Genomic DNA, 24,049 nt, shown 5'->3' on the forward strand with positions numbered 1-24,049 from the left:
CCGATTTTGATGAAATTTGGTGTGATGATTTTACATAACATGAAGTTTTCTTGAGCCAAGTATGAAGGTCCTATACCCAATTTAAAGACCCCAAAAAAATTCCCTAAAAAGTAATGTTTTTAACCCCATTTTTGGGGATTTTTTCGATTTTCACAATAATAATCATGATTCGTTCGATTTGTAACTAGTCATATTTTGTAAAAAATTTAATTACAAACATTTTTTCCTCTTCCATTTTCGCGTAAAATCAACTCTTGAAAAGATACATAATTAAATAGGAAGAAAAGTATGACATTTTTCGAATTTTTTTAACATATTGTGCCGCCAAAAGTTAAGCCCACTGTTTTTTTATGCGCATAGAAAAATTTTCATTTCTAGTGATATTTGAAAGCCAAAAAACCCAAAATCTCCGTGGATATGCGATTCACCCAAACAAAAACAGATACCGCCTAGTCTAATGGTCCATTTGTATTTCTTGTCATGTCACATTGAGTTAAGTGTAACAATCCAATTTGAATAATATATGTAATCGCCTGTGGTAAATAACAGTGATAGAAAAGTTACAAATTACTTATTGAAATCAGTAATAATATATATAACACCATAAAAGCATACTTGTGAGAACTATTATAAACTGTGATTATGGTAATTCGACTCGAGCGTGTACATTGCGCATGATTGATGGTTAACTCGTTCGTTACATGGCCGTAGATAGGTGTTTGTTCAGTTTGGAATGTGGTTGAAAATGTTGCCTATTAGAAAACACTTGGGAATATTAATTTGTTTGCGAAATATTGACCATACCATAAGAGCTGTGTGGGCTTTTTATTTGCGGGATTACGTACGCAGCCGTTACCTAATTCGTTTCTATACTGACTTACTGGCAATTCTGGTAGTTTGTACGTGGAAAAAACTGGCTTGTCGCGGCACAGGTAGGCTAGCGCGTACTTGAACTATTATAAATTATACTTTTTTATGGAGAAGTGTATTTATAGAACGCTATTTATCATACCAGGTGGACAATTGATGTATGTTCATTCCGCGGTTGCTAGTATATCTACAAATCGTTTAGTGTAGCAGTGTTTTACGTCGTAATACCATAAATAACACTGCTATAATTACACAGGCCAACAAGGAAAAAAACAGAGGTTTCTGATACGCTGAATCCGAATCTGGCCTCAGAATTGACCCATTACCCTAGGTTTTCGAGATATTCCAACCTAAATGTGTGAGGAACACGGTTTTTTGCTATATTCAAGGTTATACGACATTACGAATATTTTTTTTTCAAAAAATCAATTGCACCACTGAAAAGTAAAACCTTTATTTTTAAAAAAAATTTTAGGAAGCAGACAACGTATTTTTATATGTTTGGGTCGCTGAATTCAAATTGAATCTCAATATTTTCCAATGTACTCATGTTTTTGAGATTTTCTAACCTAATTAACCATATTTGTTAACTGGGAACGCGCCGGCGCACTACAGAGCTTTCGAATGTTGAAGCGAAACAGCTGATTTCCCCAGTCGTCTTGAAATTTGCAATTGGTTTCAAATTCAAAGTGTAGAGGATTCTCATTTTATAAACAAAGTGCTATGGACAGATGAGTGAGTGTTTTTTTAGCCGTACTGTCATTTTAAATAGGTAGTTACCATACTACTCTTGGAAAAGCAATAAGTAACATAATTAGGTATACGTACTACAAACTGAATAATTAATTGAACAAAATACTAAAGACTCGTATTCAATTAAAAACATAGTAAAAACGTTAACAATATTAAAAATACTAAATACTGGAATAAAAAAAAACTGTTAACCTAACATTCGAAAACAATTATTATCCTTATACATTTGGTTGTATTAACAAATAAATAATACTTGTTAATATTGAAAATGTAAAAAAATATCTTATTCATTCATGTGTCTATAAGGTGGAAAGCTCTGTTTATTCATTATCGTTCACAAGGGATTAAAAGTCATTAAAACCTAGGATGACAGAATCTCTATGACCCAATATTACGGTAGGGCAAGATTCACTCTCGATAAACCTTTGTAGGTCAGCGGTCAGGAGCGTTCCTAAAAGGGGTTTAAATAATGATTTGAAATTATTTTTTTTGCGTACTTAAATATGGATTTCTATATTATGTGATAGTGTATTCGTATTCCACTCATTTTTTTTTTAAATTAATGACTATGACTGAATTACCCTGTATATGTACAAATTTTGCATTTTTCAAAACAAATAATTTTTTTTACAAAATTGCTAAAGTAGTTAATTATCTTCAAAGTTTCATTTATTGAAATGATATTATTATTAATATTTTCATTCACCTTTCCGAATGTGTGGTATACATGGTGTTATTGATAAGTTTTGCCAAACTTTTATGGTGTATTCTACCGATGAAAATAATCAACTTTTGCCTTATAAATTTTTTTTTATAGGACGCTTCCCTACGGAGATACAGGGTGTTAAAAGTGTCAAATATTTATATGATTTTTTCTGTAACTAACTTAAGTGGCAATAAATATTTTGTGATAAAATTTGGGGGATGCTTTTTTTTTAGTAAGGACTATTTTTTTATGGATAACTTATTCCAAAATACACTCCAGTGGGGTAGTTATTGGGGGAATAGGGGACCTTTTTTTGAAAAAAAAAATCGTACGCCATTGGTTTTTTAAATGTTTTTAAAATGTACAATCAATTTGTGACAATAAAGCATTCATTGGTAAAATTTACTGGTCTTTAGATAATTGGGAAATCAAAAAAGAAGATACTTTTTACCTAGAACCCTCGATGGTAGAACTTATCAAAGGCTGAATCAATAGAAAATGGTAAATAGTAACGTAGATGCTCACTACCATCTTCTTATTTGACTACTACTATTATCTTCTATCTTCTACTACTATCTTCTACTACCACCTACTATCTTCTTATTTGATTCCCTAATTCTTTCCAATTCTTGTTTGATTCTCCAATTATCTAAAGACCAGTAAAATTTACGAATACTTTACAAGAATACTTTATTGCCACAAATTGATAGTATATTTTAAAAACATTTAAAATTATTTAAAGAACCAGTGGCGTACGATTCGTTTTCAAAAAAGGTCCCCTACTACCCCAATAACTACGCCACTGGAGTGTATTTTGCAATAAGTTTTCCATGAAAAAATAGTCCCTATTAAAAAAATGTCATCCCGCAAATTTTATCACTGAATCTTTTATGCCAGTGAAGTTACATGAAAATTAATATAAATATTTGATACTTTTAACACCCTGTATCTCCGTAGGGAAGCATCCTATCAAAAATTTTAATAGGGCAAAACTTGATTATTTTCATCGGTACAACACGCCATTAAAGTTATCATTCACACCCTGTATAAAAAAAATTCCAAATATTGTGAACGAAACAATAAATTTTTTACTACAACGTACTTCGTGTAGCGACACCTATACGAATATTTTGATACCTCCTACCTTGTTAGATGAAACGGGATTTAATTTTTTCTTCTTAAGGAATATGGACATATTAAAAATATGCTCGTATGCCGTCCAAATTCATGCCAGAAACGGTTGAGCACCGTCTGAATTAGCAGTCGACCACGGAGAGGAAGCCGTCGACCATTCGTCACCTTTATAAATAAACAAATCGCCGAATTTTGGCAGGAAAAGCGAAGGGGAACCGTAAATAAAAATGAAAATTAAAAAAATGCGGCGACGAGGCGTTTCGCTCCTTGCCAAATGGGACTCCGGCTATATGTCACATTTGACAGGTGACCTGTGTGTGGCAGGGTGATGGTTGGACGGCGTTGCCAGAGCTCGAGCTCAAATCGGAATGTGAGTAGTGCCGCGAGTATTGTTTGGAAGAACTGCAGTTTGATTTGTTCAAGTGAAGTCAATATTATTTAGATACCAGAGATGGATATAAGTTTAAACTAGAAATGAAAAAAAAAAAAAAAAATAAAAATTCTTGAGTGGCCGAAATTCCAGATATTTGAAGTTGGTAACCTTCAATTTAGCAAATAAATTCTCCAATTTATGTAAAAGTGCGCCACAAATAAAGCGATTTAAGTAAAAAATTGTTAAATGTAAAGTACTTTAAACATGAATTAAATATAAAAGCAGAAGAAAACTATCCAATACAAAAGTTGTAGATCATGCAAAAATCTACAACTTTTTTAGAGGTCACTTTTTAAGACAACCTTAAAATTTCCGAGAAAAATGCGAAAAACGTGTTTTTTTATTATTTTTCTTTTTTATTTCTCATTTCCGCAAAAATAATTTAATTTTATTTTAAAGTATTTCTGACCGGAAAAAATGAATATCTCGGAAACTTCTTAATTTTTTATCTAAAAAAAATTGGTTATTTAAAACACAGAAAGGTATACTTTCACCAAATTTCGTCAAAATTAAATTATTTTTGCGGAAATGAGAAACAGAAAACGAAAAATAAGAAAAAAAAAACGTTTTTCGCATTTTTCTCTTTGACGTCTACAAAAGTTGTAGATTTTCGCATGATCTACAACTTTTATATCGGATACTTTTTTGTTTGAGGTCAACTTTCGCCAGAAATCCCAATGATACAATTTTTCACAACTTTTCAACCCCCCAAATCAACCCTTCGCCACCCCTGCTCACGCATTAATTTTTTTTACGTTTATTATAAGCCTGGTTGGACTAAATAAGGCTTCATAGAATTGCCAATATAAAACGAACACGATTTAGATACTTTCCAATTTTTTTTAAGCTTAAATGTTAGTTGATATTTGATATCATCTGACGATTTTTATTTTAAATTTTAGATGGTTTCCGTTTGTTTACTTTTAAACAGATAGTGAATGAAATATTACGGGAAAATGAACACTAAAAAAATTTCTTACGTGAAAAATTCTATTTACGTCATATATTTATAAAATATTGATTTTGCGATAAAAAATGTTCATAGTAGTGATTAAATAAAGTTGTAAGCTTAATAGAAAATATTGTTTTGAGAAAAAAGTGTCTCCATTTACATAAATACTTTAAATTTATCTTATTACGACTTTGAACTACAACTTTTTTCGTATATCATCTGAAAAACTTCATTAATAATCAATTTTTTCTTAACAAATAAAAAAGTAAATTTAATTGTATTTTAATTCTACAAAATATTGTATTTTGTTCTCAATAAATTACATTTTCATTCATAAATAATATAATAGTAACATACACCATTAATATTAATAATATATCGTTAGAAATGGAGGAAGATGTATTATTAGAAAAAATTATATTTTTAAGAACATATTTATATTTTGTACTGTAAAAACTATACATTTGGTGTACAGTAGCTATGGAGACAATTATAAACTGCCATCGAAAAGGAGACTTCTGTCTAACCTTACAAAACTAATGTCTGAACTCAAAACGTAAAATTCTTTAATTTTTGTTACGTTAGAGACATTAAGTTTCAGTAATCGTTTAATAGTTTGAATTATTATACACATATTGATTTAAAAACTAAAAGAAACACTTCCCTCTCATTTTCAAATAAGTGATAGAAGAATATTCAACCATAAAATAACTAAAACTTAAAACCGAAGTATTTTTTATAACAGTGAAGTGGAGTTACTATCTTACAGCTGTTTATTAACGGTAATTTACGTTTTACTTTTTCTAAAAGTGTGAAACTTGTAAAAAATATTGTGTGCCCTTTCTGTGACAATTAGAGTTTCTGATTTCTCGGCCTACTTTTTTTTCTCGGGAGTCGAGAATTCTCGACTAGGAATTCCCGGGAATTCTCGAATTCTCGAGAAACTAAAACTTAAAAAAGTCATAATTTTGGTATTGCAATGCGAAATATAAACATGCTATTATGCTTAACAATCATCATTAACATTTATTATTTATTCAGTATTTTTATTAATTACTTTTGTACTTTGTTTCTACTTCTACTAACAAAATTAAATTAAACTTTGATTATATTATTTTTAAAAACCTTTAACTTGTTTTTTTATTAAATACTTATGTTTATTTCAATGTTTTTGAATCGTAGCTTTCTTCCAATAATTATTAATAATCATTAATCATGCAGTCTTTTAATTAAATAAATAGTAAATAAGGAATTTAACCGAAGAAATCTTAAAAAAAAAAAAGCTTTAATTTAAAGATACAGAAGCGTTCTTCCTATTAATTTATCACTTCAACATTAGGTATCTGCTTATAATAAAGTTTCTACACAGACTTATAACAAGGTACATTAAAAAAATAAGAATCGTCAAAGTAAACTAAAGCTTTAAAAACTTAAAATAAATAAATCATGAGCTAGTCGAGAAACCACTTTAACCGCTCAGTTATTTGTCGAGAAACGAATTGAACGCATGAACCAAACGAACTCCAATCAAGAACTTAAGACGCGTTGGATTTTTAAATTTCTCGATTTTTCGACACTTTTTTCTCGTCTCGAGTAAGGCCAGATTTCCAGGGAATTCTCGCTTCGAGAAGTCTCGACCAGAAACCCTAGTGACAATCAAGACATTTTTAAAACATGCCGACATTGAGACGAGAAAGGTTATCTAATTGCTTTAGCTGTGCTCAGTATATAAAGCAGTTAAATGAAATATATTGACCATTTCGCATCTCAAAAAAATCTCAGGCTCGATTTGTTTTACCTATAAATTTGAGGCATTGTTAATTGTTTAAAATTAATTTCCCTATTTTTAGATCAACGAGCCGCCACTGTCCTAAATTATTTTGTTTTTAGGTCGTATAACATGCGTAGTCCTTGAACCTGTTTAAAATGATGAATAAATAAAAAAATAATAATAAAATGCGACTGTATTATTAGTCAGGGGATGACTATCATTGTCAAACTACAACTACTGATCCTCCTGGTCTTCTGGTCTATTTGACACTTCGTATAATATAAAAGTTTTTTTATTTGACTATGGTGTGCTGCGGCATACGTTTTCTTCACTTTTCGTTTCGTGGCATTGTTATCTTTTGTACCTTCTATTCCTTCTCTTAGTAATGTAATTTTTTTAATTCTTGCGGAACACGCTGATTGCGAGTATATCTTCGTCCTGTATTATCAACTCGAATAGTAAAAGATGGAAATATTCTTAATACGCAATGAATGCAAAAGTGCACGCATTGAAAACACTGTTCTCATTAAAAAATTTCAAAAGGTTGCTAAAATATTTTTCGCAATTTTTTCCCGTTTCGTCCGTTCTGCTGTAGAGTATTTTAAGTTACCGCTATAAGGTTATGACTTGGATATAAATTCGCTTTAGTAAATAACGAGATATAAGTTGAGAACACTGCGAAGCCTTGTTAGACTATTGTCATCTTAGAAAACTACCAGAGTCAATGAACCAAACTGTAAAGAGTCAAAATACACTAATGCTGAATGTTACTCTACAACTGTCTGTTCCTGGAACGTCCGCTAGGGTGCGCTTCGCACCTCTAATGTCAAAAAAAGTCGTGAGGGTCACCCCGAACCGGCAACACAGGCGCCAGCCCGATCCCGCTGAGCTCAAAAATCCGTGGGTTTAAAAAAAGACGAGGCCTTTTCTTTGGCGTCGGCCAATGGGACCCCGGCATGGGTGGAGTCTCTCCCGTCGCTCTGTGGTCGCGTATCGGCTATCTAGGATGGACGGGAAGAATGCGGTTTTGCGAAAAAATACGGTAGTTTATTTAAAGATCCGAGTAGGCCTGGGAGTAGGGGCGACGGGCGTTTGTTTATTGGATGGCCCACTTCGACTTTGCGATAGATAATTCGCGCCGCACCGCACCGTCACGCAAAATGCATCGATCAAGGCGGAATTCTACTTTAGCGACACGTCGCATTGTGTAGGTGTCAATAGCCGTTACGTAGTCACCTTAAATTAAAAGGTGATGGATTAAAATCATTAGAATTCTTAAAAATCTCGTTAAATCTTAATTTAATGTCATAATTTCTCATACGGTGTGTTTTTTTTCTCTCAAAATGTCATCGTTGGTTATTATTGAAATTTGACATTTGATAATTGAAGCGCACAAAAGTGAGGTTATGTTCAAATGTCAGCCATTTACTAGTGGTATGACCATTAGAAAAATATTGTCAATTTCCCACTCTTTGATTAATTTATTTCACGATAACAAAATTTCCAAATAAACTGAAAAAATTAAAATTATGACACTAAACAATATTCTAAAAGATAAGGAATAAGGTTTCTGAGTTGTCTCCCATTTTTCATAGATTTGTTTTGTTCTTAGTACTGCTGTCTTGAATTTTTAAAATAAACTGCGTGTTTAATTTAACTATGTATCTCAATTAATAACGCACCTAATGATGAATAAAAACAATTTTTTCATAATTATTGTACTACATTATTACATTAAGGTACTACATTGCGATTCAAGTAGAAATTCGCTATTGTATCTGACGCTTTTAGATTTAACAATTCTAAAAAAATGGAATAAACGTTTTTTTCCAAAAAAAAAAGAAAAAATTGGAAAAGTTGAAGAAACTCGAAATAAAAACATTAAAAAAATACTTATTAAAATATTTTTCCAGATATATTTTGCTGGAATAAAGTACAGTAGGTAAATAAGAAAATAACTTGTTTAAGAAAATTTATATACAGAGTGGTCCCGAGGTAATGGGCCAAAATTCATTGGTAGATTCCCGAAGAAAAAATATTGCGATTTAGCCGAACTTACCTTAGTCCAAAAGTTGATAGTTAAAGAGATACAATCTCATCTTTGGTATCAAATTCTTATTTTCCAAATTTTTTTACACAAAAAAGGTAGACTTTATGAAAGTAGCTGTCTCGCGCCGTTTCCGAGATATTTGGCTTTGAAACTTCCATTGCTAATAGTTGAAATAATGAAAGTAATTTAGAAATGTCAAAAACGGGTTTATTTAGAATTAAAAATTATAATGAACAGTGAAATAGTAAAATTAGTAAAAAATATGCCTTTTTGACAATAATTGCTCAAAATATCCACCTCTAACTTCAATCAACACGTTTATTAAAAGATTGTTTTATATTAAAGTATAAATCCTTAATGCGAAATGACTGCAGCATTTAAAACCTGCTACTAAAGTTCTTCTCAAGTGTTTATAGTTTCTCCATAAACAACTGATTTCATGTAACTCCAAAGATGTAATTTTAATTAGATACAAATAATATTTCATAGAAATTAGCATACAAATGACAGCAATAAGACAAGTGGAAGACGTCAATTATTTGATTTTCGTCCAAATCCTACTTAAGAAACTTTACCGCTAAATTAATAATACCTGTAGGTACTTAATCGTTATTTAATACAACAGCATTTTGGAAGTTTCAAAACCAAGTATCTCGAAAACGATGCGAGATAGCTACTTTAATAAAGTATACCTTTTTTGTGTAAAAAAAGTTGAAAAATAAGAATTTGTTACCAAAGATGAGATACCTTAAAGTACAAAAAAGTTATGTCGTTTTTAACACATTTAATCTACTGCAGCTAGCGCCCTCTATGAACTTTAACCAAAATGTGAACAGATTTCAATTCCTCTACTCAAAAAACTCCTATCCCCAAAATTTTGTGAGGATATTTGCATTTGTTAAGGACTAAATTAAAAAAACTGAAATAATATTTTACATTTAACACCCTGTATCTCTTTAACTATGGACTAAAGTAAGTTCGGCTAAATCGCAATATTTTTACTTGGGGAATCTACCCATGAATTTTGGCCCATTACCTCGGAACCACCCTGTATTTGGGATAATCTCAAATCTCAAACTCATAGAACTCAAGCAAAAATTAACAAAAACTAAATATGTTAGGTATTCCTTAATTCTTAATTTAGTTCTCTATAACAAAAAAAAGCAACATATAAAGTGTCTGCAGCAACATTTCTTCATAAAAGCAAAATAACAAACCGACCTCTGAGAAAATATTATTTCATTCCAGAACAACACGTTCTTGATCATTCTGACAAATATTTAGTTTCTTCTAAAGGCTGAAATGTTCTGCTGTTTCTTTTATTGAAACAGTGGTTAGAAAGAACCCTTTACATCCTAGATTTTAACAGAGTTTAGCTTTTTCCCTTTTTCCCAATTTTTCTAGCAAAAAGACCGTTTTTTACAAGCTTTTATTTAACTTGCCTTGTTCGTATGGGTCAAATTTTGCAAGTGAATTTTAAAACAGTTTTCCCCAACCGATTGAGCTGAAATTTTGCATTCACGTTTAGTTTGGATGACAGTGCATGGTTAGCTAAGTGACGTCATTCTAAATCCAATATGGCAGGCTCCCAAAGATGACAGACCAGTTATTTTCATGCACCCCCATGATATGGGTATCAAATGAAAGGATTTGCTGAGAAGAATACGAAAATAAAATGACACCACTAAAAGCTTTTTTTTTAATTATAAATGGACTTATTTCTTATACCCAATTTTGAATCTCTAGACGCATTTTATAGGGTGCTTTGACCTTTAAGGAAAAAACTTATACTTTGTTGCACCATTTATACGTTGAAAAGTGAAATTTCAATAAAAACAAATCCATATTAAAAAAAATATATCAAAATGAACGAACTTTGAAATTGGGACCCATTTTTAATGATATTTTATTAATTTTGATACAGAATATATTATTTTTTTAATGAATTCCATGTAGTGTTACTTGTTGACCATCTTGAAACTATAATCGCGTTCATTTTTCATTTGACACCGATTACACTCGCGAAACAATTCTAAATTAAGTACCCAGCACAGAAAAAAACCCAGAACAACATGTGTCCCGGATTTATTTTTAAGCCTTCCCCGCGCAATTAGATATTATATCCAGATTTTTTGTGCACATTTTTTCGGCGTGTTGGTACTTACTTCGCCGTGTGCATGATATATCTGTTCGCGAACGTCAAGAAAAAAATCGCGGCGGAAAACAAAGGATTCAGTGTGTGTGTGTGTGTGTGTGAAATCTCATTAAATTTTAAAGAGACGTTGGTAGTTTTTTTATCGACTGTAATAAAAAGTGAGCAGTCTTTTTTTGTTGTTTGTTTCGTGTATTTTGAAATGAGGGTGAGAATTAGTTGATGTATTTATGCTTACAGTCCAGTCCAATTAGATTATAAACCCTGAAAACTTTAAAAAATTATTAGTAAACAGTTTGTTGCACTTTGTGGCGATAATATAAAAAAACTAACTCGAAAGGAGTGACGCTAACTGGCAAATTGCAAATAATGGGCAAAATTACGTATTTTTCACTTTTTTTCTACTGCCCAAGAAAATCTAGACGACCTATCGGAAAATTAGTTATTTTATGTTGTAGCAATTTAATTACCTATAATTTAAGGTATCTTTCACCAATTTGTTAACTGTAAAATAAAGGTCGACCGCGAAAAAATCAGTTTTCGAAAATTGCGCATTATTATTGCAAAAAGCGATGAAAATTTGTGGAAAAGACAATCCAATGAGCAACGATATAAGTGCCGATTCGATTGTTGCTCCAGGTTAATTTCGTTTTTTTTGCAAGTAATTGTTTAATTACTAAACGTTAATTTTAGAAGTTAATATCCTAGATATAGATTCTAATTGATTCAAAGAAACGTATCGAAAAAGTAAAAAAAAATCAAAAAGTTGAAATTAAGTTGCCTTTTACAACTAACAAAGTAGGATGAGCCAGGGTCAGGCAAACGCCGCTCGGTAATTCGCTCTTTTTGCATTAAATAGAACTTATTTTTACGGTAATTAAAAAAAGAGAAATCACCTACGCCTCTTTGTTCCCAAGCTACCTTTTTTACAACGTTAATTATTAATTGGACTTATCGGACCGGGATTTTAGAGACAAATAACTAAAGAAAGGGTTAAACTTTTATCAACGTTAACTTTTACTGCTGCTAGCGCGTTTATTACATGAGCTATCCATGTAAAACTTTTTGAAAATAGTTTACAACCTTTACATGAAATATTTTAATTTGTTTAAATATTTGACAGTTAACAGATTTCGCAGATGCAGAAGCGTCTTATGTCAAAGTCAGTTTCTTGCAAAAACAGTACATATCATTGACAAATAGCAATTTGCAATAAACAAAATTACACACTCAAATACCAGTTTCTTTGATTTTAAAAAGTTTAATTCTTTTTATTATTTTGAATGAACCCCACGTAAGAATATTAAAAAAAACTTCCTGATGATGGCTCAAACGTATACGAAACGTAATAAAACCGCCACAAGTGACACATTAGTGATCGTAACATTGAAATTCTTCAGAAATATATGTTTTATAAAAGACATCATAATATTACTGCAAAAACGCTATTATATTTCAAACAAAAACATTTCGAAAACTCAAATTCCATCAAATCGGGTCAAAATGGATAAACTAGCTTTTAATGCAAAATATGCCTCATATAAGGCTTCTACAAAATAATGATTACATACTAGTAAATGCATTTGCTTAGCAGAAGTGTTTCATGTCTTTGAAAATTCGACATAGTGATAGAGTTTTTGTAAAGAAGGCTCCGATTGAAAGGCTGTTTATTTAGATATCTAGTTGCCTTAAGCCGGTTCCAAATGATACGATCACTTGCCTAATAATTGTCAAATATAAACAAATGCCGTATCGTGTGGATGATGCATATCGATATATTCGAAAACATGTCTTCACTTGCCAAATATTCACGCAAACGACAACCATATCGGTGAAGTTAATTCTACAGAGTGGAATTCGTAATTTTTCTACGTTTTTAAGATAGTAGCAAGTGCGCACATGTGTCGATAACACAGGTTAACAAGGGTCAAGAAGCAGACACACTAATATGCATTCCCGAAGGATTTTGGTGCGCTGAATCCGAATCTGGCCGCAGAATTGCTCTATCGCGTCAGGTTTTTGAGATAAGTATAAACGAATAGATGGCATTACTACATAACCTCAAATATGACGAAAAACAGTGTTTTTTGCACTTTTAGGTTAGGATATCTCAAAAACCTGACGTGATAGAGCAATTCTGCTGCCAGATTCGGATTCAGCGTACCTAAATCCTTCGGAAATATGTATATATTCAAGTGTCTGCTTCCAAAAAAATAATTAAATTTTGTTGGTCTGTGTAATTAGTACTTTTACCGTATTTTTACGAAATTAATTCGTACATTTTAATTCCTGCGTTTCCTATTTATTACAGTATTCTATATTTATTGTTGTTTATGTAGGCTATTTTTAAATTACTGTTTTTTTTAATTGTACATTTTTTTTGTAGACGCCGGCTCCCCTGCCCATCTGCACGGAGTGCCTGGGCACCGAGTCCAAGAATCGGCACGGCGTCTTCGAGAAACTAAGTGCCTGCTCCGAATGCGGGGCCTTCGTCCACTTGTCCTGCACGTCGGCGGGGCCCGAGTTGGCCGCCCTCTTGGCCAAGGGCGGCAAGTGGTTCTGTGAGGACTGCAAGGTCTGCGACGGGTGCGGTAAGTCGAAAATTCGAAACTTCATAGCTATAGTTTTTTTAAACGTTTATCGTCGGCAGAAGCCGTTGTTATCTGCCGACGGGAAACGTTAGCAGAATTCTTTTTGTTCATGCAACTCTCTTGGTTTCGACAATGCAATACTGTTTTCAACCACGAAAATTGAATAATTTCAAATATTTCGAATTTTCACCACCAAGAACGTCACCGCCGTTCTTGGTGGTGAATTCCATTTATAATAATTAAAGTATGTTTGTACACGGAACAGAACATCGTAACGTAACTCTCTTGCGTAACAAGTTGTTGTACATGACTGTTACGTAGATTTACGAAGGATGATCGTGATTAATGCAACGTCGACTTGTATCACTGTCACGAACATTCCGCCAGTCCATAGAGAATTTTTTTGTGTGACCATCAAACTGTACTGATTGAACACTGTGATGGTACTTCACACGTCCAGAGCGTAACATTTCTTTGATGCGGCACTAGTGCCACTACAAAACCGACAACCGATTTAACGGGATATTGTTGCGATATTACGTTGTTGCAGTGGTCGTCCGCATCAACGCGACTATGTTGCGCGACGGCGTTGCGTTACGATGTTCTGTTGCATATCTGGACGCACTAAAGTTGAGGACACGCGGCTTGTGACAGTACTCGGTTCACTCTTCTAGTTTTCATCTCAGTTGTTCACTAGTCGCTGCTCGTAGCCTTCGGTTAACTGTCGTATTCGTTTATTTTGTACGTCCTCAGGAACTCCTGTGTAGTTGCCGTGCGTTTAAATAACTATACAGGGTGCTTGTTTTTCAAGCAATGATGATCTCGGTTATCTTAAGGTCGGTCAAATTAGATCAAAGTTGCGGAATTGTTGACGATGAAGTTATCGAAGAGAAATTTGAAAGAGGTATCTTTTTTCGTTTTATTTTTATGAATGGAGAACTGAAAATTTAGGATGTCATTTTGATCGAAAAAGGAAAGAAGGTTTTAAACGTATTGTTAGAGCACTTTTTTGTGGGGAATTCAAATTTGTAGTCATATTAGCAGTGGGGCATACTAGACATATTGAATTTTAGCGTTTTTGATTTCAGTACATTTTTTTGATTACGATGATGTACCATACGATTTGGTTTACTTTTTTAATTTCATCAAAATACCGAATTAACCATTTTTACAAAGAGCGCATTGAAAGCAAAACATCCAATATCATTTGAACGAAATTAAATTTCTATTGATAGGGTCAAAGTTTAGATTACAAATGCAATTTTTACATGAAGACCAAAAGACGCTTCAAACTTGTTGATAATTAATTTGAAGACTATCTGGCTTTGTTGCATGCGAAGATTGCATTTTTAGAAGTCATATGGCATACTTGATATTTTGTAGCTAATCTTCGAGTGCTGGCACAGGGTACTCTTCCAAGGCGTACAAAACTTCCGGTTCTATGTTTCTCACTCATCGAGTTTGTTCTCGTTTCATTATTAACATTTTTTTTATTCGATACTTGCTGGTCGGGATAATCATCTTGCAGCAGCATCGTTTTCTCCTGACAAAAAGTAGGTTCTAACCAATCAACTTTTTCTTGATTCGTATATGTCTTTTTTGTTAATATCACACAGAAACTTAACAACGAAGATACACAAACTCATAGTACCGCAAATAAACACAAAAATAAATAGCTTTATAATGTTATACACTTACACTATACAAGACATTCACCTGGCAGTTCACTAAATACTTGACAATTCAACACTTACTTCGATTCCAGTAAAAACTAATATTTCACCTAGAAATCTAATAAAATTCAACCATTTTCGTTTCCCCGAATTAACGTGGATTGTTTGATTTTTTGCCCGTCCTGTTGTTATCTCACATCAGGTGGATTGATATGTAGTTCACTTATAGAAGGTCAATTTCAGAGGTCATTTACACAAACTACACAGTGTCTTAAACAATAGTAGCAAATATTTTTATTAAAAACTTGTTCAGATTAGTATTTTTATTTATTTTTTTAGTACGATTTTTTATAAAACGACAAAAATAATTATGTTTAAATATTTAATTTTACTTACAATTAGTAACGTATTCCTATCCATATGCTAATATCAGTTAATATTATAGTTTTTCCGAAACAGTTGAACATGTACAAAAACGCTTAGCAAAAGAATTTAATGAGTTTCATTTTTTCACTCTTTTTTGTGTAAAATTCATTGGCGCTTCAGAATTTGCTGTCAAATGTCAATTTTCCCAGTGGCGTAAAAGTTAGGGGAGGAACCCTTACGATACCTTAAAATCTCCACCACTGGTACGTCCAATTAATTCGAGGAGGGTGCAAAAAAATAACTATTAATAGCGGTAATGTGTGTACAAAAGTTCCGTCTTGTAGTTCAAACGGTTCCTAAGATATTATCAAAAAACTAAATAAAAATTAAAGTCTTGACACCGTCTATCTCGAAAATGAAAGCCCGGAGAGAAAATGGAAGAGGAAAAAAGTGTTTCTTTTTTCAAGAGGAATTTACAGTTTTCCGTTGCGAGACTTATTTAGGAAGACCCTGTATATTTACTACTTAGAAAAGCACTTAGTTCGTTTGTCGTGTAAATGTTTTCTTAAATTATATCTTATTAACTTGTATCAATTATTGTATCAACTTTTATATTTAGTATTGATATTCGCGATATATTTTTTGTGAATATGTATTTGCATTTGTAAACTGAGTCCGGTTCTGTTACGAGCCGTGTATCTCCGAATCTAGTGTAGCATAACACATAACTTCAACGAATTTGTTTAGTTGGACTTAATAATTCAAGATTTTGAAGCTACTGACTTTTTAGATACTAAGAACTAAGAGTCACACAAGACCGCTTATTTACAAAAAAAAAAATATTCCAAAGAAATTCCGCCTTTTATATGATTGTTGTGTCAACATCACGTGTCGGAATTCAAGGCGCAGTTTATGTTTATGTCAAGCGAAATTCCATACGAAGGACCATCATTAGAGTATTTGTTCAAGTTCTTCGTCTGATTGAAGGTCGACACTGGCACAAAAGAAAGTTACGGAAATTTACTCCCTCGTGTCTTGTGAATGCCGGAAGTTGGGAGCGAATTATCGGGGTCGAAAGAGCAAAGGTGATGCCAGAGTAAGAGTACGGGAGTTTTTGTTGCTTCCGGCAGCTCCTGAAACTCTCAAACATCAAGGAAACCGAATGAATACCTGTGTACATATAGACTTTGTTTTTCACTGAAGTTTTCAAAGCACAAGGAACAAAAATTTATAATTTCTGATTCCACATTTCAACCAAATCGCTGTTTCTTTTGTACGTTTCGTTCTCACGACTTCTTTATTTCTAATTTCATTTAATACTACATATTTTTTTCATATTTTCTTAACCAGATACGTAAATTACATATTTTCATAAATTCCAGATTAATTTCCATTTTCGCAATGAATCATTGGCCAATCGGTTGCTTACTGCAGTACGATTAATAAGTTCAGACGTCTCGATCGTGTTTTAGTATCTTCCTACATGCTAGCAGGGAAGTTTTCTATTATACTTATTCGAAAGCTTGCAGCTGCCCTAACTGGACTTCGTATAATGGCAGCCATTTTGGCAGATGTAAATGCCGGCAAATTTAAATAAATGCAAACTGTAAACAAACATACAAAAAATATACGGTGCAGATTTAAATTTTTGCCCGACGATATTCTCTATTCGACATAAATTCAAATACGAACTGAGTGTATTATTTATTTATTAAATTTCAATCAGCTCAACTCAATCCGACATCTTTCAGAGCAGATCGAAAACGAGATAAATGTAAACAACTATCTATACAGATTGTTTCAGATTTATCTAAAACCAGAGAAATAAATAAATATTTTTTAACGTTGTCCGGTGTTGTCAATAAATCGGGTACGATTGTCTAAGTAACATGTGTTACGTCTTGTATCTGAAATAATAGTGAAAATTTGAACTTTTAGAAACATGGTTAAATAAAGGAAATATATAAAATAATTGCATTAGTTTAGTTACATTTATTTAACCCTTAAAGGTCGCGCTTGGGGTGGGCCGTCTCAAAGGTCACACTAGTGCGAATTGGGATATTGCCAATTGTGAACCTTTATTCTTTCTTTATTTGTTAACGAAAACAGCGTATTTATATCAAAACTGGGGTAGAATTTTTCGAGAAACTCGATGATGTAATTAATAAAATAATAAAAAATGTGATTGAAAAAAAAATCATTTTTCGAAGAGACATTAAATTCGTATTTTTTTTTTATAAATAATGGCCAGAGAAAAGGTAAAAAAAAAGAATTTTCAAGTTCAAAGTCTATATTTTTAAGAAAAAAATACCCTATATTGATAAAATGGTATCGATTTTTCCCGGTATCTGAAATATAGGCATTTTTGGAGGTTGTTTGTGATTTTTGTCTCCTTTTCTGTAAATTGTTATTTATTTTGCACTCTTTTGTATAAAAATATTAATTTAAAGAAAATTATACATAAATATTGACAAATACCTGCATTAAGGTGGCCCAAAAAAAACGAATATTTTTTTTTCGTATCTCTTGTGAAAATATGTTAGTTTATCATGTTTTAAGAGCCCCCTCAAAAAATCAGCTCGAAAAATTTTTTTTCTTCGTTATTTTATCATTTTTTAGGTTGAAAAAAATTCGATTCTGAAAATTTCAAAACGATATTTTAATTTGTAAAGGTCACTCATAATTATTTTAACTTTCAAAGTAGTGTACCTATGTTTATAATAAATATCAACGAACTAATATATTTTTTTTATTGAATTTGATGAACAAAAGAATAGAAATAAATCACGAGACAGTTAAATTTTAAAAAATTAAAAAATTATAAATATTTGATGCTCACAGCGGTAGTAAATTTGGCTTCGAGAAATTTTTTAAGTGTCGTGATTTATTTCTATTCATCAAATTCAATAAAAAAAATATTAGTTCGTTGATATTTATTTTTAGAGGTCGCTCGAAAACATTTTAGGTACCTACACTATTTTGAAAGTTAAAATACCTAATTATGAGTGACCTTTAGAAATTAAAATATCGAATTGAAATTTTCAGAATCGATAATTTTTTAAACCTAGAAAATGAAAAAAAATGTTTGAAAAATTATTAACAATAACTAAATAAATAACGTTCTAGTCTATTCGATACGTATCATGAGGTGAAATTTGGATTTCAATTAACTTTTTTCTAGATTACTTATATGATATAAATTCAGCCACAATTTTGCCCACACTAAAGTCACACTAGTGCGAATTCGCACCGATCGGACTTTTCAGACTTTCGTTTGGCCGGCAATAAAACACTGAAGCCAGGTGTGATACGGCTCAACTGTTTAGGCTATAGAAGGAATTTTCGTGGTGGGAGAACCCTCGGCAGCTTCTACCTGAGAAATGTCCGCTGTTAAAAAAAACGGTGGGGCGAGTTCGCACTAGTGTGGCCTTTGAGGGTTTATAATAAAACGTATACTATTATTTATTAGCAATATTTTAGTTTTATTTATTATTATTTTTAATTCGAAAGTTGGGAAAATTTCTTCTCTGGTGTTTATATTTTTTCCTGAAATATTTCTAATTGGGAAATTTTCCTAAGTGGAAAATTTCCAATTGCTTTTTCCTAGAGTATTTCCATAGAACATTGTGTGCAATTTCCTTTTATTATATCGGTAGTTAAAGATTGTTGTGATATGAAACAAAATCAATTTTTTTCCTGTTATAGAAAAAATATGCATATATCATGGTTATAAACAATTATTCCTCGCCAACAGAACATTACCGCAGGAGGAATAATACAAATCAGTAAGGGACTTTGAGAAAGTCAGCCATATTAAAAAGGTGTAGATATTGGGACTATTATTTTCTGTTCTGTGGCTCTGTGAGTGGGAAGGGCTTGTACATTTCTCGGAGAAACTGCTCCTTTGTATTTTTACATGCATAATAGATATAGCTACTACTTTGTTTCAAATAACATTGAACACTGTAGTTATATTGAATTTACAGTAGATTTTTTTCATAATTACTACATATTTTAATCATTTTAATTACATATTTACCTATAAAATTCAAGTTTTCAAAGTATGAAGCCTGTAATTTAAATTAAAATATTTTTGCAACTAATTGATTTTTACGTCGAAGTCCTGTGAATAATAATTCGAATTATTGCATTATTTTTATCGGTATCAGGCGAAATATCCCTACAATTACGGCACGAAAGGTGTGGAAATCAATAAATTCCGACGGTTATTATTATTAATCGAATCGACTTATTTACGCCACCGTAATCGTGTGTGAAGTCTGAACGCGACGCCAAGGATATTCACTCCATTGAATGAAATTGCATGCCAATTAAACGATTAAGAGACCCCGTCCGCTATTGATCGAATTTTTTCAACTCGATACGCACACAATGCCACATAATGAATGTCACACTTCATGTTTAATCCTCGCACCCCGACACTTTATGAATATTCATCCGTAAATTGCTTCGGGACACGTGCGCGACATGTGCCGCAGAGAGAAATTTAATATTTCTGTCGTTTTTTTTTCGCGGTGATGTAACGCGACAGGTGAAGCCACTTTGCATCACAAAAAATTCTCTCCGCATCGCAGTAGTCGATTTGTTTATGTGTAGATCGTAGATTCTCTTTTGTTCCTGTGTGAACGGCCGACTGCGTCGTGTAGGTTCTAAATCAGAAGCGGGATTTGGGGTCGGCGATGCGTTTTTGCGTGTTGTAATTCGTGTGGGATTTTAGGTAATACCGGGACGTCCACCTGCCTGCTGTGCTGCTGCAGTTGCGAGCGCAAGTACCACATGGGGTGTCTGGACCCTCCCGCGGAGAAGAAACCCAAGTGCCCGTGGAGGTGCCGGCACTGCCTCGGCCACCACGACAACGTCAAGTCGCGGAAGTCGGAGCCGGGCAGCGCGGTGCGCAAGAAAATCGATAAGGTCAGGGAGAAGATAAAGGAGAAGAATAAGAGGTGAGAAAGAATAAGAGACATTGAACTTCCAGAGACTTGCGCAACCGTTTAAATTGGAAAAAATGTGTTGCGTAGCAAATTAGCGCCAGTTTATCGTGAAAGAAAATTGTGGAATAAATTCGTTACTATATTCAGTGCCAAAATAGTAGGCAGTGATCCATTCCCAACAATTACCCTTACAATTTACGCTCACCTTTTTATGTATATCCAACAGGTAGGTAAGTACTGACACTGGCCTGACACTGGCCTGACAGGCCTCAGCTGGAAACTGAGACAGAGCGAAATTTCAAGAAGCAAGAGCAAGATAGAAATAGGCGTTTGTAACGAAAGAAGGTTGCAAGTGCGCGTGCGCGAGCTGAACATATCTGAACACTGTGCGAAATGAACAGCACATTACATTTCCATAGAGAGAATACCCAAAATTATTTTACCGGATTACGAGGTAGTAAAAACCGTTGTTTAATCTGTCTGCCTACTGTTTTGGTACTAGAATATAGGATTCTTGTACTTTTTTCTATTCTTTTTTTTTGTATTATTTCTGTGTACTAACTAAAGAGATTCCGGTGTTTCAGGTCGAAGGAGGGCGCCTCGCCAGCGACGCCCAGCCCAGCGACGACGCCGGCTCCGGCAATAACGACGACGCCTACGTCGACGACCACGAGCGCAGCGAAAGGTGCCGCACGCAAGAGTAGGGTACCGGCGTTGAGCGAAAGCGACAGCAGCGAATTTGAGGGTACGCCAAATCCCGCCAAAAGTACACACCACCATCCCGACCAAACCACCATATCCCCCGCCCCCTCCCCCAACCCCCATGACACTACCGAACGCTTAGAGACCCACGACCGCATGTCCAAGGAGAAACAGAAGTTCTTCCGGCTGTCGGCCTTCAACTCCGACAAGAAGAAGGAGAAGAGGCTGCTCGAGCCCAGGAATCAGTCCTCCGCCGCCGATAAGCTGAAGAGGAAGGAGAGCAAAGAGAAAGACGATGTTCAGACGCCGGATAAGGTAGAGAAACCAGTACCGGTCGATAAGAAGAATGAGGTCGAGAGGAAACCAGTAAAAAAGGTGCAGGAACCGGTGAAAAGGAACGATAAAGTTGACCCAAAGACGAAGAACGGCAAGATAAGCGCAGCAAATGAGAAAACTAAGAAAGAGACCACCCCCCAACCTGCGGCCAAGTTGGCTGTGAAACCAAAACAGGATAAAGTGGTACCGGTCAAGAAGAAGTTGCCTCCAAGGAACCAGAAAAACGTGGAGGTGCCGAAACCAGAGGAAAAGGAAGTGGAAGAACAAGAAGAGAGTTCTTCTTCCAGTGAGACGTCTTCGAGTAGTACTTGTTCCTCTGATTCCGACGATTCAGACTCATCTGTGATCGACTCGGATTCTAGAACTAGCATAAGGAACCTAAAAATCCCGCAGATATACAGTGTCGGCAGCGAGAAGAAAGAGACTTTCGGCAGCATAAGTGGAATCACGGTAGACAAAGACGGGCCGTGGGGTTTCGCAGCAGCGGCAGCTGAAGCTCACAAGAAAACCACGAGCAAAACAGGGGACCCACCGTTTAATAACGACAAGAAGTCCGAAAACTTGTTCATTACGGTCTTAAAAGAAGAAGGCCTTCTAAAGGACGACAAAGACGACTCCTCGTTGCCGGCCAGCGAGAAATCGTTATCGGACAAGTCCCAAAAGAGCCAACCCGGGTTCGGGCAGCTGAAAGGCCTCTTCGACGGATTATCTCACTGGTTCGCGCCCCCCACCATGAACAGAGTGAGCAGAACCCAACCGAACTATAACCCGAACAGGCGAAAGCCCAAAGAGGACGCCCCCGCGGAGGAGAGCAAGGCGGTGGAGGAGAAACCGGCGGAGAAGAAACCGACAGTTGAAGATAGAAGGCAGCAGAGCCGTCCCAAAGCCAACAACTCCGATCCCCACCCGCGAGCCTCCCGTCCCTTTCCCAGTTCCACTCCCGTCCCCCACACAGATGAGCATGGGCCGCCGTCCGTCATGACGCCGTCTGGGCTTGTTAAGACGGCGGTAAACTCGAAACAGCACGAGAGAAGGAAGTTGGTAAAATCCGAAGGTGTCGGCGCGCCAAACAATGCCCAAAAAACAAACGGTGACGATGTTGTGCGTACCATGAAAAAGCGCAGTCATGTTGCCGCCGCCCCCGCGGCAAACCCACTGCCGCCGTTTACCAACAATCAGACGGGTAAGATCGGATATCCATACCTGCCGACCCGCCACCCCCCGATCCCGTCCCCCTGTATATCTACTATTACACCCGCCCCCCTGCCCCCGGCCTACCACTTTTTACTACTTCTCTACACCACCCTTCTCACTCGGCATACCTGAAATATATACCATTCATTCAGTGTTGATTATCTTCATTCGGCTCCTCGGTTTTGAAATTTTTCTTTTAACGGTCATCTTCTTGTATATCACCCAGTATATTTAAAATCACCGAATTACTGGCAGAAAAGATCGCTTAATGAGAGAGGGAAATAGTGTCGCATTTTTGAATATGTATTCACTCTTGCTGAATGGTCAGTGCCCAGGTCCTCAATTCGGCAAAACTGACAGAGTGATCTGCTATTTCGCAGGTACTACACTTGTGGCGCCACTAGGCGAAATAACTAACTGTTAACTGATGATATTGCGGGAAACAACGGCTCTGCTTGCCAACGCCTTGATCAGCATTGAAACCGGTATATGGCTGGTGGTTCTTCCGACGAATGAGCCTAGCTGTTCACTAAGTATTGCGGGTACAATTCAACAGTGGTCGGGGCATTAGTCCGCAGAGTAGTCGTTTCAGCCGATATCACAAGTTAAAAATTACATTTTTTTTTTAATTGAGATCTCATTGGCCCAAAATATTCCATTATTTCAGCCTCATTGGCGTCAGTTACTTCAATGTTTCAAAGTTCCTGTTGCGAAAATTTAAAGTTTTATTCGCGAGACATTTATTTGGAGTACTTTGTACTAACTTTTTAGTTTTTTTTTATAAATAGCTTCTTTTTTTCTTAACAAACTGACTAATTCCATTTGAAATTCTTCTAAATTCCTATTATTACTGGAAATTTAAAAAACTTATTTAATTTCTTTGTGTTTGAAATTAGAAGTGTTGAATTTTGAACTGGAAATGACATTTGAGATGTTTTTTTTTTTCAAAACTTAAAATTTGGAAAAGTAGTCAACTCATTCTAAAAGACACAAAAAATACACAGAAATAGTCTTAAGAGGGACCTATAGCAAATAGGCAACTAGCAATTTACAACAAAAAGTAATTTGAGCTTTAAACCAACTCCAATTTATAGAAAATCTGCTTTAGAGTGGGGGAAAGTCTGTTATTTGTGCATTGATTCATAGTTAGAGAAACTGTAATAAAATCTAGAAAAATGTATTGCTGGTTGCCTATATGCTATAGACCCCTCTTAAGACTATTTCTGTTTATTTAGTAAATAAATAATTCCTATAAAACTGGATTTTAAAACATCTAGTGGAACAAATTTATTTTATGTACTTGATGACTGATGGATTACTTTTCATTTGCTTTTCTAATTTTGATTTTATTTTCACGCGTTTTCAGTTTTTTAGTGTCTTTCAGTATATTAATCTTGATTTACTGTCAAAGTAT

General features: G+C 34.4%; 1 protein-coding gene across 3 annotated transcripts in view; it reads left to right on the forward strand.

Annotated features, from left to right (window-relative positions):
* Positions 1–24,049, forward strand: part of LOC108905588 (histone acetyltransferase KAT6A) — a 75,777-nt gene that overhangs the window by 33,790 nt on the left and 17,938 nt on the right. For 2 of the 3 annotated variants that reach the window (XM_018708533.1, XM_018708542.1), the window contains 3 exons: positions 13,208–13,412; positions 20,190–20,415; positions 20,988–22,624. In XM_018708533.1, the coding sequence (XP_018564049.1) occupies positions 13,208–13,412; positions 20,190–20,415; positions 20,988–22,624 (2,068 nt within the window). The remainder of the gene's footprint in view (positions 1–13,207; positions 13,413–20,189; positions 20,416–20,987; positions 22,625–24,049) is intronic. The other variant, XM_018708550.1, reaches the window with a different exon arrangement.

This window comes from Anoplophora glabripennis, unplaced genomic scaffold (assembly GCF_000390285.2).
Source record: "Anoplophora glabripennis isolate ALB-LARVAE unplaced genomic scaffold, Agla_2.0 scaffold15, whole genome shotgun sequence".
Lineage (NCBI taxonomy): Eukaryota > Metazoa > Arthropoda > Insecta > Coleoptera > Cerambycidae > Anoplophora > Anoplophora glabripennis.